The sequence below is a fragment of the Orbilia oligospora genome, assembly GCF_000225545.1.
Source record: "Orbilia oligospora ATCC 24927 unplaced genomic scaffold scaffold00076, whole genome shotgun sequence".
NCBI classification, from domain to species: Eukaryota; Fungi; Ascomycota; class Orbiliomycetes; order Orbiliales; family Orbiliaceae; genus Orbilia; species Orbilia oligospora.
Window position 1 is genome coordinate 1,869,113 of NW_011645633.1, and position 14,498 is coordinate 1,883,610.

Below are 14,498 nucleotides of genomic sequence, written 5' to 3' on the forward strand. Positions count from 1 at the left end.
AGCAAAACGACCTACCTGCTTGATCTCTTGGCGCATGCCGGGGAGTCCTAGCATCGCTTCTCGGCACCTCGGCAGACAAGCGACGGACCATAAAAAGCACCCTGCGCTTAGAGAAAACACCAAGAGTTTCTTCCAAGCACTTGGTATTCGGAGCCTAAAAGCCTGATGACGTTCTGTTCTAATCCAGGGATGTTTTAGTAAGAAGGCAAGCTGCGGATCTTCTTTTTCTTTTCTTGCTGGAGAAGTACACAAGACCCTTAGGATACGAATAAGTCGCATGGTTCACATGAAACCCCCCTTGTATCCGAAGGTTGAACTGACAGACATGTGGCATTTTTTGAGGAAGGCGAGGTGCGAAGCGGCGTATTTCCTCCCAATCTGGGCGTGTGGTCATGTTTTCCTCCAATCGGAATGGTGAGGTTTCGAACCAAACCAACATCCAAAAAGTAGTCAGATTTTGGTGAGGATTGGGAATTAGATCGCTCGATATCAGGAAGTTCTGCGGGACACCCTTCTAGTCGAACGGCCCAGTAACTGCTTTTGATCAAAAACATCCACCAGACCACCCCCGAACCACATATTCTTGGCAATAGTGTTTCCACCTTCGGTTTTTGCGCATAATGCTCATCCAGCGAAGGTACCCTCGCCAACCTTCTTAGAGTTGTCAGGGAGTCAGACCGATTTGTAGCCACTCACTCCGGACTAGTGCGGTATTCTGGAATTCGAAATGTTCCTTGAGAAGAGGGGGGTGGGCGACATGGTACCACGAATGTTAGCTTTATGCGATAAGGCAACTATGCGGGCCCCAAGCTCGATGGCAATTCGCAACGGGACTAGGATGTATCCTGAAGGTTTTTCCTGTCATCGGCGACGAGAGGAAACAGGTGTCTACCGAGATTAGGAACCACCAGACTAATCCCAAGACCGCAAAGCTGGTTTAGTGAGCAACAGATAGGAAGGTGTGGTGATGGGATCATCCAGACTTCCAGAAGTTCTTTTATATAGCAGTGGTTTCGTCGCTGTTTTTCTCTTCTGCTGCTCAGATATTCTTCTCGATATCCCTCAACATCACTTATTCTTCCACCTTCAATTTTGAAGAAGAAGAATTAAACTCGACAATTCGCGACCCTTCGTCCATTTCACCCCTTCTTTAAACCTTTTTTTTTTTTAGAATAATAACAGAGACAGCGTTCGCGTGTCGCTGTTTGCTCTTGCCAATACAAGATGGCCGCAAAGCCAGTTTTCGAAGACACTGAGGTGAAGAGTTCGCCTCCTTCAGCAGATGCCTTCAGCGATGAGAATTCCAACCTCAGTATCTGGACGAGGATGGGTGTTACCCCAGAGTCGTTCAAGCCCCGTACGTTGGCGGATAAGCATAATCAGCTTAACCAGACATTGAAGACGAGACACATGAATATGATTGCCATTGGTATGTTGAAATCTTCTCTATTTCTCTTTTTTTTTCTTTAGAGGAAAAAAAAAAAAAAACACCACCAGATCGGTGGCAATAAATTCGAATACACTAACGTTGGCAAACAGGTGGTTCAATTGGTGCTGGTCTCTTCGTCGGTTCCGGTGGTGCCTTGGCCACTGGTGGTCCCGCTTCCTTGGTTATCGATTTCATGATTATCGGTATCATGATTTTCAACGTCGTCTACGCCCTCGGTGAACTCGCTATCATGTATCCAGTATCTGGTGGTTTCTATACCTACTCGTCCCGTTTCGTCGATCCTTCTTGGGGTTTTGCTATGGGGTATGTTGCATGTTGTGGCGTTGTCCAAGAGATATAGTATAAGCGAGCTAACCACCGTTTCTTGAATAGTTGGTGCTACTTCGCTCAATGGGCTACAATTCTTCCCTTCGAAATCATTGTCGCTTCGGAATGTATTCGTTTTTGGCGAGATGACCTAAGTCCGGCTATCTGGTATTCCATGTTCTTGCTCGTCATCGTCCTCGTCAATGTCTTCGGTGTCCTTGGATATGGTGAAGAAGAATTCTGGACTAGCGTGCTCAAACTCGCCGCTGTTGTCAGTTTCTTGTTCGCCGGTTTCATCTTCGTCCTTGGTGGCGGTCCATCCAACGGTCAATTCAATGAGTACTGGGGAGCCAGAACTTGGTATGATCCAGGTGCATTCAGGAATGGATTCCGAGGTTTCTGTGGTGTCTTCGTCACTGCCGCTTTCTCCTTCGCCGGTACTGAGCTCGTCGGTCTTGCCGCTGCTGAGTCCAAGACTCCTCTCAAGTCCCTCCCATCTGCCGTCAAGCAGGTCTTCTGGCGTATCACTCTCTTCTACGTTCTCTCCCTTCTCTTCATCGGTTTCTTGATCCCATCCAACGACCCACAGCTTTTCGGTTCCGGAAACTTCATCGATACCACTGCTTCTCCTATGGTCCTTGTCGCCAACCGTGCTGGTATTCCCGGATACGCTTCCTTCCTCAACGTTGTCATCCTCGTCTCCGTCGTTTCCATTGGTAACTCCGGTGTCTTCGGTGCTTCCCGTACTTTGTGCGCCTTGGCCGAGCAAGGATACGCCCCTAGGATCTTCGCCTACGTTGATCGTGCCGGTCGTCCTCTCCCAGCTACCATCCTTATTATCTCCATGGGTGGTCTTGCCTTCATCGGTCTTGCTCCACAGGGTGTTGAAATTTTCGACTGGCTTTTGGCTTTGTCCGGTCTCTCTGCCCTCTTCACCTGGGGTTCCATCTGTCTCTGCCACATCCGTTTCCGTGCCGCATGGGCTCACCAAGGTCGTACCCTCGACGAAATCCCATTCAAGGCTATCTTCGGTGTTGTTGGTTCTTGGATCGGATTGGCCATCAACGTTATTGTCTTGATTGCCCAATTCTATGTTGCCTTGTACCCACCACGTGGTGACGGTAAGCTCAACACCGCTGAGGGTTTCTTCAAGCAGTTCTTGGCTTTCTTCATCACTCTCTTCTTCTGGATTGTTGGATATCTCTGGAAGCGTGAGGGATGGAGGAGTCTGGACCAGATTGATCTCGATGCCGGTCGTAGGGAGATCGATTGGGAAGAGCATAACAAGGAGATGGAGAGGCGGAGAAACGCTCCATTCTGGAAGAGAGTTGGATATATGTTTGCTTAGAACAGCATTTGATTTTCCCCTCCGGATATCTGTTTTGTGTCCGAAGAAAGAGATGCTTGGTCGAGATGATATGAAGCCTCTTCCAAGAAAGATTTCTCAGCTTTTGCACCTTTTCTTTTATATTTGATCCATTAATATACCTCTTTATAACTCATTTTTTTGTTATTTTGTTTGTTATAACGGATTTTCTTGTACATACAGATGATTTCCCTTTTTTTTGTTCCCCTATCTGTCTTTTTTCCCTCCGCATCATATGTCTGCTTTTTGAGATTCGAGCGTTTTTGTTCGAGGCAAAGCGATTTTATACCACTTTGAGGGCCTCTTGTTGAGCGCTTGTGTGTTAATATGGCACTTCATATATCAATTGATATACTACTATCCAACTTTATTTTTCTGATGTGCGCTCGTATTTAAACTTCATCGGCCTGGGCTCCCTTGTGAGGTGTCAGCATTAATCCGTGACTTGAGTACAGGAACGGGAGGGATGAACCTTATTTGCCGAAACTGGAAAACACCACTTGGAACCGAACGACGTCTTGAGGTCGAAGTTCTGCGACCAAGTACCAAGTAAAAAACGCTCCGAGATATTGATAATTCATGAGGACATCGTTAAGTCCTTTATGAGCCCAAAAGACAATTGATGGATTTGATGGCGACAAATTGCTCAGGGACCTCGTTCTTTTGGATGTTAAAGCCTAGGTAATGTTGAATTTCCAGTAGAGCTTTAAGCTTCCCTTATGCATGAAATTTCGCGAACTGATTCGATCCACTACTATAGTCATAGGTTGCTAGGCCGGACCAGTACGAGGTTCGACCAAGGTTCAAGAAGTCTGAAGACGAGGGAATGATCGATACGCTCTTGTAGCCACCATATGAACCTTATTTGGTCCTTACAGAGCTTTTCGTGTCTCGAACCCGATGTCTAAAAGGTCTTTAAGATGGCTTTGTATCTGTGAAGCCTAAGTAAAGAACCTCTCCTGTGACATCTAGACACAGAACCAGATGAAGTCAACCTTTATGGCCGACATTCGTCCGGGAGCCAGCCTAGTGGACAGATACCCCCCCTTCCCCCCTTTATGGTATCCGCCAACTTCCATAGAGCTATGACAGTCGGTTGATATACTGTAATAACCAAAAAAGAGATTTGAAATCGCTAGGTAGAGCTACCTAAGTGCGAAGAATCCAGTACGGCAAAGGAGATGTGTATATCTGTACATAGCGACGATGAGCTAGCTAGCTTGAGCTTGAGCATACGAAGTCGATGTTGATACAAAACCTCTGTCAAAACAAAGATTGTCGTCCACGGATGATTTAACGTTATAGGTAACGAGAGTTGAGGTTTCGGAAGCTTGTCGGTTCATCCCTTGAATTCGGGATTGAAATGGGAGATAGCCATCGAATATTGGTGGAGGCCTCCTAGGCCTATAGAAAGTATCCTTCGTAATATCGTCTTTGAATATCGATCTCGGTTCGAACTTTTTTCGTATTATTTGGTCCCAGAAATAATTAAACGGCCTTCTCTTTGGCTATTGTCTATACCATAGTTTGGAATTTCTGGTGCATGAGGATGGGATGCGGTCGTAAATATCACTTATATTGGGCGCTTAGTCATCGGAGTTTTTTTATGTGAAGGATCAGTCTTCAACTCTGGGCGAGGATCTTGGGTTACTTTTGAATCTTTGAAGTCGAGATGTACCCCCAAACTTTAAGGCCTTCATGTGTATAAAAAATTCCTCGAGACGGGGCATTTAAAGACTTTATGCACCGATACCGGTGGGGGGAGCTCATGCTCATTTAAAAATATTTCAAAATTTTATGTAAAAATGTCAACATCAAAAGGACTAGCTTTGTAAAAATAGGATTTTATTCCATCATCGGTTGCTTAAAAGATTCAATTTCAAACAGCGAAAAGACTGAGATTGGAAACGATTTAAACGTTATAGTACGTTTGCCCAGATGCCCAGATGCTTATGTGGAGCCCCGAAATGCCTTTAGGCAGACCAGGAACTGCTCAAAACGAGAAAACGTGCTCCGTTCCCATGTGTTGTATTCGTCCTTTTGCAACATTTGACCGGTCTTAGGGCGCTGTTTGACATGGCGTAGGGCGCAGGACAAGAGACAAGAAGGGTTTGACGTTCGGATTTTGGTAGCCTTGGTCTCGTCGGGGCTGCCTCGAGAAGGCTGCGATTCTTGGGATTCTAGCCAGCAGCTTTTTAGTACGTGGTTGTCCTATCCTACACATATAGACTTCGATACATGGGAGTCATCAGCCCGTATTCGCGCTGCAACTGCATTGAAAAATTGTAGTAAGTGAGTATGTATGGACAGCCAACTGTGGAGCATCGTTGCCCCAAGATCTACCGAGAGCTCTGGATCCCTGGTGGCGACATTCGCAGGACCTGAAGGTTTTTGGGCAGTGGGGTGGGTAATGAATACGAATCCACAGATGCACTCTCCCTGTAAGAAGGCTCGCTGGGTCGGTCGGATATTCACGTCGCCGACGGCTGAAGAAGGAATGTGAACTGTAACTGATTATACACCGAGGAGAGCATGGTCGTCAAATAAGCTAAGTCGTCAATCAACTTGGTCTGTGGGTTAATAGGCCTCATGGGGAACCCCTCTTGTTTTCTCTGCTTGGCTTGTCCTCAATCCATGGAAATATTTCGATCTTAACCAATTCTTTCGTTCATTCTTCTCGAGATCTCGTGGGTATTCGGATGAGTATTTGTAAGAATTTTGCCTTGGTAGCAGGTGCTATTGAATTCGACCCCAAAAGACTGGAAAGAATAAGTTTTCTAAGCTTATTTGGATCCCCTGCCAGAACCCTTGTTTTCAGGCCTGAGACTGCCCTGCTCATGATCCTGCGCTTTTGTTCATATCCCGTCAAAACGTCCTTGTGACGAATCTTTCAGGGTTTTGAAGTAGAGAAAACTTCACTCCCTTTATAACGTTGCCTTGAATTTCTCCATGACTCGGTGTATCGATACCTTTTATGTAGGCGGGACCCTCAAGAATTAGGCTCACTATCGATCGATATCGTTTGTTCCCTTTGCCTTCCGAATGTTCCAGTCGATCGAGTCTGTCGGAACCGGCCAGTGCGGCTGAATTGCAAGACATGCTGTTAGCTTCTGCGCCTAATCCTTGTGCTATGTATATCAATGGATTTTAATGCACGATCTTTTGTGGATATTCTTTTTTGATCCCACAGTTCTGTAGCTCGTGTGTGTGCATTCACAGTCTGCATTGAGAAAACTGGCGTCAATATTGCCTCTATCTCGCATGAAAACATGCAGACCTCATAAAGAAAAATCAAAATCCGAAGCCTCCTTTATCATGTCGTTATCAAATGGTGAGAACTTTTTTGGAAACGTCGGAATCGGGCCACTAAAAATCCTTATGCCAATTTCATTTTGCGGGATCGTACAGAAAACAAGCACACAAAAGGTTGGAGTAGCGCCGATGTGCTAGCCCGTACGCTATCAGGGGTGCGACATGGAGACCACTAGCACCAACTGAGAAGCGGATATTTGGAAATTCATCACCATTGCTCCACGGTCCGACCAAGATGCATTCTGCAGGGCTCCACATGGTGATGAAAGGTGTGTGTGTGTGCGAAATGTGCAAAACCCGCACGAAGCCGTATGCAAAAACTCCATTCAGCCTGCGGCTCTTCGAGATCCTCCGCTGTTGCCCCCTAGCAAGCAGCCGCCCGTAATCAAAACAGCCTTTGACCCCGAGTGGATAACGAGCCAGCGCTGCAGTTCTCCGGACTTTATGCCTCCCTTAAGAACCTGTGCCTCCCACATTCCAGATTTCTCTTGGCCCAGGTCTTTGCATTTCATCCCACCGTAGGGTTCGACAGCGCTTCGGAACGTCTTGGTTAGCGATTGCAGTATTATTTTCCACCACCGTTGGAACGCAAGTTCAAGACGATTAGAAGTTCGCAAAAATGAGGATCTCGAAAGCTTTGGCGACTGCATCGATATGTTTGGCGACGGCAGAGGGTTTCAAGTTCCAGCTCCATAATAGTTTTGGCAGCCCAGTCGAGGCAGCTGCGGATTTGATCAAGAGGGCAACTATTAGCTCAACTTTCAAATATGCTGTAAGACGGCACTTTCGAAGTCGCAAATACGAGGAATCTCGATAACTGACTTGTCGTAACCTTTTAGGCCCCTCAATTCTCTTACTACGTCGATCTTCTTGTTGGTGAGTCTCCTGTGAGGTTTTGTTTTTGTGTGTAACGCCAACAGCACGAAATACTTCGGATGGTCTCTTACAACCACGCGCTCCTCGTACTCGTATCGATAAGAACATTGATGCATCGCCCCAAATCATACAACATGGATATATGTATCCCAGCGCTGCAGCACAGGGTTTAATTTTCACAGTTTCTATACTAGTTGGAAGCGGATGATTCGTGCTGTTGGCGCACACAATACTATTGTTCAATTCCAGATTATATAATCTAACAACTTCATTTTCAGGGTCCGCCCACGATTTCGTCCGATTAAGATTGAGCTCCGATCCATTTACTTGGTTTCCTGGCCCACTGCCTCGGAGAAACTATTGTAATGGCCAGACAAATGCAAATTTCGCTCTCTGTGTTCAATCTAACTTTTCTGGTACATGTAAGTTATTTCTCTTCAGGCGCATCACATATATATGTACCGGCCGTCGAAATTGATTTTAAAGACATCGGGAAAACTAACACAGGAAATTTGAATTGCAGATGATCCCTCTGGATCAAGTACCTTCAAGAACCTCTCGAGCGCGCTGAATCTGACATCCTCCGATTCGAGGTATTATGTATTGGGATACTATGGACAAGATACCCTTCAAATCGGTCAAACAGAGGTTGACAATGTCCCAATCGGTATTGCATATGACTATACCAGGACACCTCAATTGGGCTTGGGAATTGGCGGCTCTGGATCTACTGAAAAGACTCTCATCCGAACCATGTTGGATGAGGACGTTATCAGTGTTCTTGCGTATGGTCTTTATCTCAATGACTTTGGTATGCATCTAATCCACCCGGAGGGATATTTGAAAACAAAAAAAAACAGTCACTAACTATATTTGTTTGTAGACACCAACAGCAGTGAACTCACAATTGGCGCCATTGATACTGCTAAGTATGAGGGTAACTTGATCACTTTCGAGTCCTCTGCGACTACCACCGTGCAGCTCAACTCTCTCGAATACGAGGATGGCAGTGGTGGTGATCCCGAGGTTTTGGCCACTAGCTGGAATGCCAATGTCGAATTCAGTACTGGGTATGCATCTTTCCCAGTCCACTATCTCAAAATAAAATTCGTAAAAAACTAATCGTTTATCATAGTCTTCTTTACTTCCCTAACGGCCCGCTGCAAGCGATTGTTGGAGATGTCGAAGCCTACCTCGACACCACCTACGGCGGCTATCTCACAGACTGTAGCTTCAGATACGCCGCTAAAGCTCTTATCTTCAGCTTCCAAGGCACTACAATTACCGTTCCAGCCAAGCAATGGATCATCCCAGCCTATACCCTTGGTGGCTACCAAACCACTCTTCGTGACGGCAGAACGCCCGCTTGTATCGTTCTTGTCGACTCGATGGATAACTACAGTCTTGCCGCTAGAGCAGGTTACACTGCAGTCTTTGGCATGCCTTTTGTTCGAGCTACTTATATGGTTCACGACTTCACCAACCAACAAACCAGCTTCGCACAAGCTAAATTGAACACCACCGATTCCGAACTTAAGAGTCTTGGAACCGATGGTGTTGCTCCATTCGCTACTCTCGTCCCATCTACTAGCATGCCTGGTCCTAGTAACATCGCCCCCACGACCACCGGAACCGGCATTGTAACCGCCGGACCTGACGGTAACAACGGTCAAAATGATGGACAATCCTCTGGCGGTGGCGGCAGTAGTACCCCAGTTGGTGCCATTGTCGGTGGTGTAGTCGGTGGTATCGCAGTTATTGCCGCCGCAATCGGTGCATTCTTCTTCTTCCGTAGACGTCAAAACCGTGAAGCTAATGCAAACGATACCCTCCCACCACCACCACCCATGGAACAAGCTCAACAACAAGGAGGACAACCACCCGTCGGTCCTCCATACGCTGGATACAACACCCAAAATGCCGGCTTTAACAACCAGGGTTATAATGGCCAGTACGGCCAGCAGGGCGGTTACAACGAGCAGTATGGTTTGGCACCTACTTTGCCAAACAAGGGATATGCTCCACCAACCTCTCCTGGTCCATATCCACCACCACAGAGCCCTATGAGCGAGATGGCTGCTACACCAATGGATCCTAGCCGACATTCGAGCGTCGTTAGCCCACTGGATCAGTCTAGAAACCCTAGTGTCGTCAGTCCACTTGATCAGAACAGACACCCAAGCATGCCTGGTGTCACGGAGCTGCCGTCTCCAGGAGGTCAACAAATGCCAGTTGAACTTCCAGGAAATATGCATTAAGAAGCTACGGCTTTAACAAAGCAGAAATAAAACTTAAAACCAACCAAAAAAATAATAAGATACCATGAGACGAGAAGGAGATCGAGGATAAGGGAAATGGGAGGCGGATTATAATCGATTATATCAGGATATCGTCATTTTTTCTAAGTTCAGACAACTATTGGAATACCGTTTTTTATCCTTCCAAATACCTTAACAAGCATATGCTTGGACGCATGTTTTCCTTTTTTTTTTTCTTTTCTCTCCCCGTTTCTTCAATCTAATTCAAGACAATCCTTCTAATACAGCCGATTGACCACTTTTTGTGAACTTCGGCTGCACCAATTATTCTATTGTATATTTTCCTTTATATAAACCCTCCTGTTCACCCAATTTTTTCTTAAAGTTTCTACGTGTTATGTTAACAGCGGGATCAAGCGTTTTTTTTTTTCTCCATTGACTCACTTTATTGTTAAATCGAATGCACGTTATACGCCAATGGCTTTTAGGATATAATGCAATTTTAGATGATCTTTTTTAAAATATAACTATTTACTTTTTAACCTTTCAAACTTCTACATCTTTTCTGTCATAATGTCGAGCTATACACCGACTGAAAAACCCTTCGCGGCGAAATATATGTCCAATTTGTTGTATTTTTCAGAAATCAACGCAAAAACGATCTCAAATAATCTCGTGCCAGGAGCATGGTTAGCCATGCATATGCCCACGCGGGATTCCCTTGAATATCCAAATCCACGAGGAAGACCCATGCGATATCGAATTCAAGTGGTCCATAAACTGACGATTCGATAATCCCCAAGCGCTTAAGCTAGTTTGAAGTTGTAAATATGGTCCATTCATCAATATTACCGACATGGGTGGTGATATCCACCCTCCTCTTGTTGTCGCCAGTCAGCGCCGTACGTATACCGTTCTATATGGTCGTGAAAGCACCTTATCACTCCTCCGTCCCGCCGCATGGGATCCTTACCACGGTTCCTTACATAGGTAAATATTACCTTGATTTCTTAATACGATTATTACAATTATAAATAATATACCGCAATGGTTTACTAACAGTTAATAATACTCATTTCTACATCCTTTCATGCAGTCGTCCCGAAAATCACAAAACCAGACCCAATAACTGGTAGAAAATCGAAATATTTCTTCTTAAAAACACTCACAGAGTTGGATACCCCTACGATCAACGAATCCAAATTCTGGTATGACACTGTATCAAGTGCTATATACTCAGAAACAACCGTCGAAGTCCAAAACGCCGACGACTCCTACCAAAGCGAGTCAAGCCCTTCAATCGAAGAAGATTTTCCTATGGAAGGTGCAGGTGGAGGTCTCGTTCAAGGAATATCAAGTTTAAACCTCGTTGCCCTGGAAGGAGGGGATGCACAAGCGCCTCCGCCGATTCTGGAAATTGATCCGGATACTCACACTGAGATGTGGGAACTGTTTGGATCGATGAGCGTGCCTCCCGGACCTTTGAAAGCGGCGGATTTGGAAGTGACTTCTAGTTTGAATAATTTGGTTGCGCAGGCTTATACGGGGAATAAGAAGTTGGTGTTTCAACTGGTGGATGGACAGACGGGGCAGACGGATGGACAATTGTGGTTGTGGCGTATGTTTCCACCCCCGCTCTTTAGAGCTTTATCATGATATCACATGGGTTTCTTTCTAGCTTGTCTTCAACGATAGATCTTGATTCATGATGTCATGGAGGGAGATACATGGTGAATTGTTCTCTGACTAACTAAATAAATCGACTGGCCTGAATTCATGAAATAGGTTGCATTTTTGGCCTCGAAGCTACGCTACCTCTAGGACCTAGCATCATGAGTCAATTCCCGGACATGAATCCCGTCGCCACGGCAGAGTTTTTCAAAGGGATACATCACGTTCTCCTCGTGAAACCGAAATACGAAGATCAAGTTGCACAAAAGCCAAAGAGCTGGGATCCATTGGCGTTCGATGGGATGAATTGTTTTCGAATTGATCCTTGGAAGAATGTGCTGGCGGTTTCTGGTACGACTACCCCATCCCTCCCTTCCTTCTTTCCTTGGTTTCTCTCTTTCTATTCAAGATTTTATACTAGCACTATGGATATTTTATATATGATTGGGGGATTATTTGAAGCTGACGTATGATTTGTTTGTTGGTTGGTATGATGTAGCGAACGAAATGGAAAGTAACCTTCAAGGGATTAAGCAAGGGACATATGACTACGAGTCTAGATCGGTGCAGATAATCAATGCTGGAGGATTGTTCCCAGAACTACAGGACGAGCCCTTCTTAAGTCCTAGTGAAGAAGGTAGTCCTGAAGAAGGATCAGGCGAGTGGATACAGCAATTGCAAGTACCGAAGAAACCTTTTGGGTCACAGAATTCGGTGTATTCCGAACATATGAAGTCGCCTTAAACAATGTTGATGTACTTCCAAGCAATTGTTTATATATATACTATATATCTCTTGAGACAGAGCTAGAGTTAGACGGGTTAAGGTCATTGGTTCGTATCGCTTTGTTCGACGTCTATTGGTCTATTCTATTTCTATTTCTATTCATATTCTCCGTTTATTCCCGATTTATATTCGTAAACCCCGTCTGCCTTGAAGCTAGGACAAAATGTAAGGCGGTTTCGAAACAATCACGTTCCACCGCCGGTGCACCATAGCTGGTCGTGGTATGGAAGTATGGAAGTATGTAGGAGGTATGCAGCCACCTCGTGGGATCTTCACATTCCGAGGATCACGGCCCGGCATGGTCCCTCCCCCCCTAGCATGCACTAGCCACCTTCTCCACACACACGCACGCACATGCACAATGAAACAGTAACAACATCATATGTCCTAAAACGGCATTTCCATATCTTCCACGGACTCTTCTTCCTTTGCAGCGGTGGATTTACTCGACGTTTCGGATTCGTTTATGCTGTCTCGGATAAAGACACCGACGGCATCTAGCCATTGTTTCTTCACTACGACGTAATGACCACCTATTGTCATGATAGTCGACCGTAAGAAACCTCATCAAAAAAATAAAATGAAAAATGAAAGGAACATGTAGTCAAAAGGGAAGTAAGAGTGTTATATGGTATAAGCTTCCCTACATACCAGGATGCCATAAAACCCTTCCACCTTCACAAACATCAACAAGTCCCTTCATCAACTTCTCATCGACGACAGTATCCAAACTACCTAATACGTTGAGTACAGGTGTCTGGATCTTCGGTTCATATATCCACTTATATTCATCGTTGGGAGCTTTGAAACCACAATAAGCTACTGCAAACTTAAGGGGCGGATGAGTAGTTGAGAAGCCATCGGATATTATGGACTGCGGTTTCGGACGAGAAGGTTCAAGTATCGATGCGAGAATGGCAGCGAGGCCGGCGCCTTGTGAAAATCCGATTGCTCCTATGAATGGTCCCTGGAAAGACAAATATGTTGAAATGGGATTGAACGATTACTATTAGGATGTTTACTTTGAGATCAATTGGGGTAATTCGAAGTAAACAAAGGCAATACGGGGAAAAGGCAGCAGTGCAATGCAGTATTTATATATATAAATGAAAACAAATAACTAGTGAAGGACTAGTTTGAAATCCCCCTTTTTGTGGGTTTGAAGCAATTCGAAACTCATTGCACAGTGCACAATTCACAGTGCATACATGATGCAGTGTGATAGTGTAGTAGCACTGTAACTAAATAATTGAGCAATTGCAATGCAATATAACTGAAGAGGGAACTCAAACTAATGTCGGACTAAGACGAGGAAAGCATAGTATGGAGGAGAAAGGAAAGCAAAGGAAAGGAAGGAAAGGAGAGTTACATTCTTGTCCAGATATTCACTAATGAACTTCCATGTTTCTTTGATGCCCTTGTATTCACCAGTGGTTTCGTCCTTCCTCCACCATGTGTACATGCCATCGCTTTCCTCATCTGACTGGAGCAAGGCTGGGTCGACATCCGGGATGTCACGGAGGTAAAGCCGGTGAGGCGCTGTAGGATAATGGAATGCCAGTCGGGAGGGAGCGCAGACCTTGATCAGGTGCTTTTCCAAGGCACGGGTTTTGGCGTAGAAGAGCTGGCCGGACTGGGTCTTGCCGTGGAGCATAAGGATGTTCAGCGGAGAAGACGCCATGGCCATCTCTTACGTACTTTCCTTTCTTTCTTTCTTTCTTTTCCAAAGTTTCCCCTCTTTTTCGCTCCCGGTCGAGATGACACGCGATCTATAATTAAGACTCAGCTGGCGATTGATCAATGATAACTATCCGTCTGTCGTCAGATTGCAGGAAGGCAAGCGGGCAAGAGCAGGGCGGTTCCTGAATCTGAATCTGAATTATGCGAACCCGACGCTTCGAGTCGAAGGGGACCAGACAGGACAGACAGGCCTTGCTGTGGTTAAAGCAGAGTGAGTTGGCGCCCGAGTGATTGGCCCGTCGCTGCCACGTAAGTTCGGCTCCCAGTCACTAAGTCAACCTGGCCGAGACTAAGGTCGGATCGGGTTGGTCTGGTCGTCAGGACAGGACGGGTTCAGGTCCAGTCAGCCCAACACATCGCTCAACACAACGACAGGGATGTCCGGCAGACAGGGATTGACCCAGCAGGGGGTTGCCAACACAAACCTGCGGGCGAGTCGCTATAAACCTTCCAGCGCATGCGAAACAGGCTGGGCTGCAGATACAGACAGACTCCATACGTATGTACGTGCGTATCGATGTATGTACGGAGTATAGCCTCGGGGGCAGATGAGATGTACATGTCCTATGTGAGTTAAGAAGGTAAGTACATGTCCATTCGCTCCTGGAATGATAAAATCCAGTTGATTTGACCGATACGAGAAGCCTACATGTACTCATCGGAAGTACCTTTTCGCAAGTACCTTTTTTTCCCCCATTTTTTCATTTTTACTTTATCTATCTGCTTACAATTA

General features: G+C 45.6%; 4 protein-coding genes across 4 annotated transcripts; 3 read left to right on the forward strand and 1 right to left on the reverse strand.

The window, feature by feature from the left end:
- Positions 1 to 1,224: 1,224 nt before the first annotated feature.
- Positions 1,225 to 3,104, forward strand: AOL_s00076g543 (uncharacterized protein; the record flags this gene model as incomplete). The annotated part of the gene is made up of 3 exons (XM_011123095.1): positions 1,225 to 1,429; positions 1,540 to 1,753; positions 1,823 to 3,104. 3 exons carry the CDS (start codon positions 1,225 to 1,227, stop codon positions 3,102 to 3,104), a joined length of 1,701 nt encoding a protein of 566 aa, XP_011121397.1.
- A 3,949-nt stretch (positions 3,105 to 7,053) lies between these two features.
- Positions 7,054 to 9,568, forward strand: AOL_s00076g544 (uncharacterized protein; the record flags this gene model as incomplete). The annotated part of the gene is made up of 6 exons (XM_011123096.1): positions 7,054 to 7,206; positions 7,274 to 7,310; positions 7,589 to 7,732; positions 7,834 to 8,121; positions 8,194 to 8,380; positions 8,446 to 9,568. 6 exons carry the CDS (start codon positions 7,054 to 7,056, stop codon positions 9,566 to 9,568), a joined length of 1,932 nt encoding a protein of 643 aa, XP_011121398.1.
- An 856-nt stretch (positions 9,569 to 10,424) lies between these two features.
- AOL_s00076g545 (uncharacterized protein) lies at positions 10,425 to 11,983 on the forward strand (the record flags this gene model as incomplete). Its single annotated transcript, XM_011123097.1, has 4 exons — positions 10,425 to 10,545; positions 10,665 to 11,186; positions 11,354 to 11,590; positions 11,739 to 11,983. The coding sequence occupies 4 exons, from the start codon at positions 10,425 to 10,427 to the stop codon at positions 11,981 to 11,983; spliced, it is 1,125 nt and encodes a 374-aa protein (XP_011121399.1).
- A 429-nt stretch (positions 11,984 to 12,412) lies between these two features.
- AOL_s00076g546 (uncharacterized protein) lies at positions 12,413 to 13,712 on the reverse strand (the record flags this gene model as incomplete). The annotated part of the gene is made up of 3 exons (XM_011123098.1): positions 12,413 to 12,558; positions 12,677 to 12,992; positions 13,395 to 13,712. The coding sequence occupies 3 exons, from the start codon at positions 13,710 to 13,712 to the stop codon at positions 12,413 to 12,415; spliced, it is 780 nt and encodes a 259-aa protein (XP_011121400.1).
- Between the last annotated feature and the right edge of the window lie 786 nt (positions 13,713 to 14,498).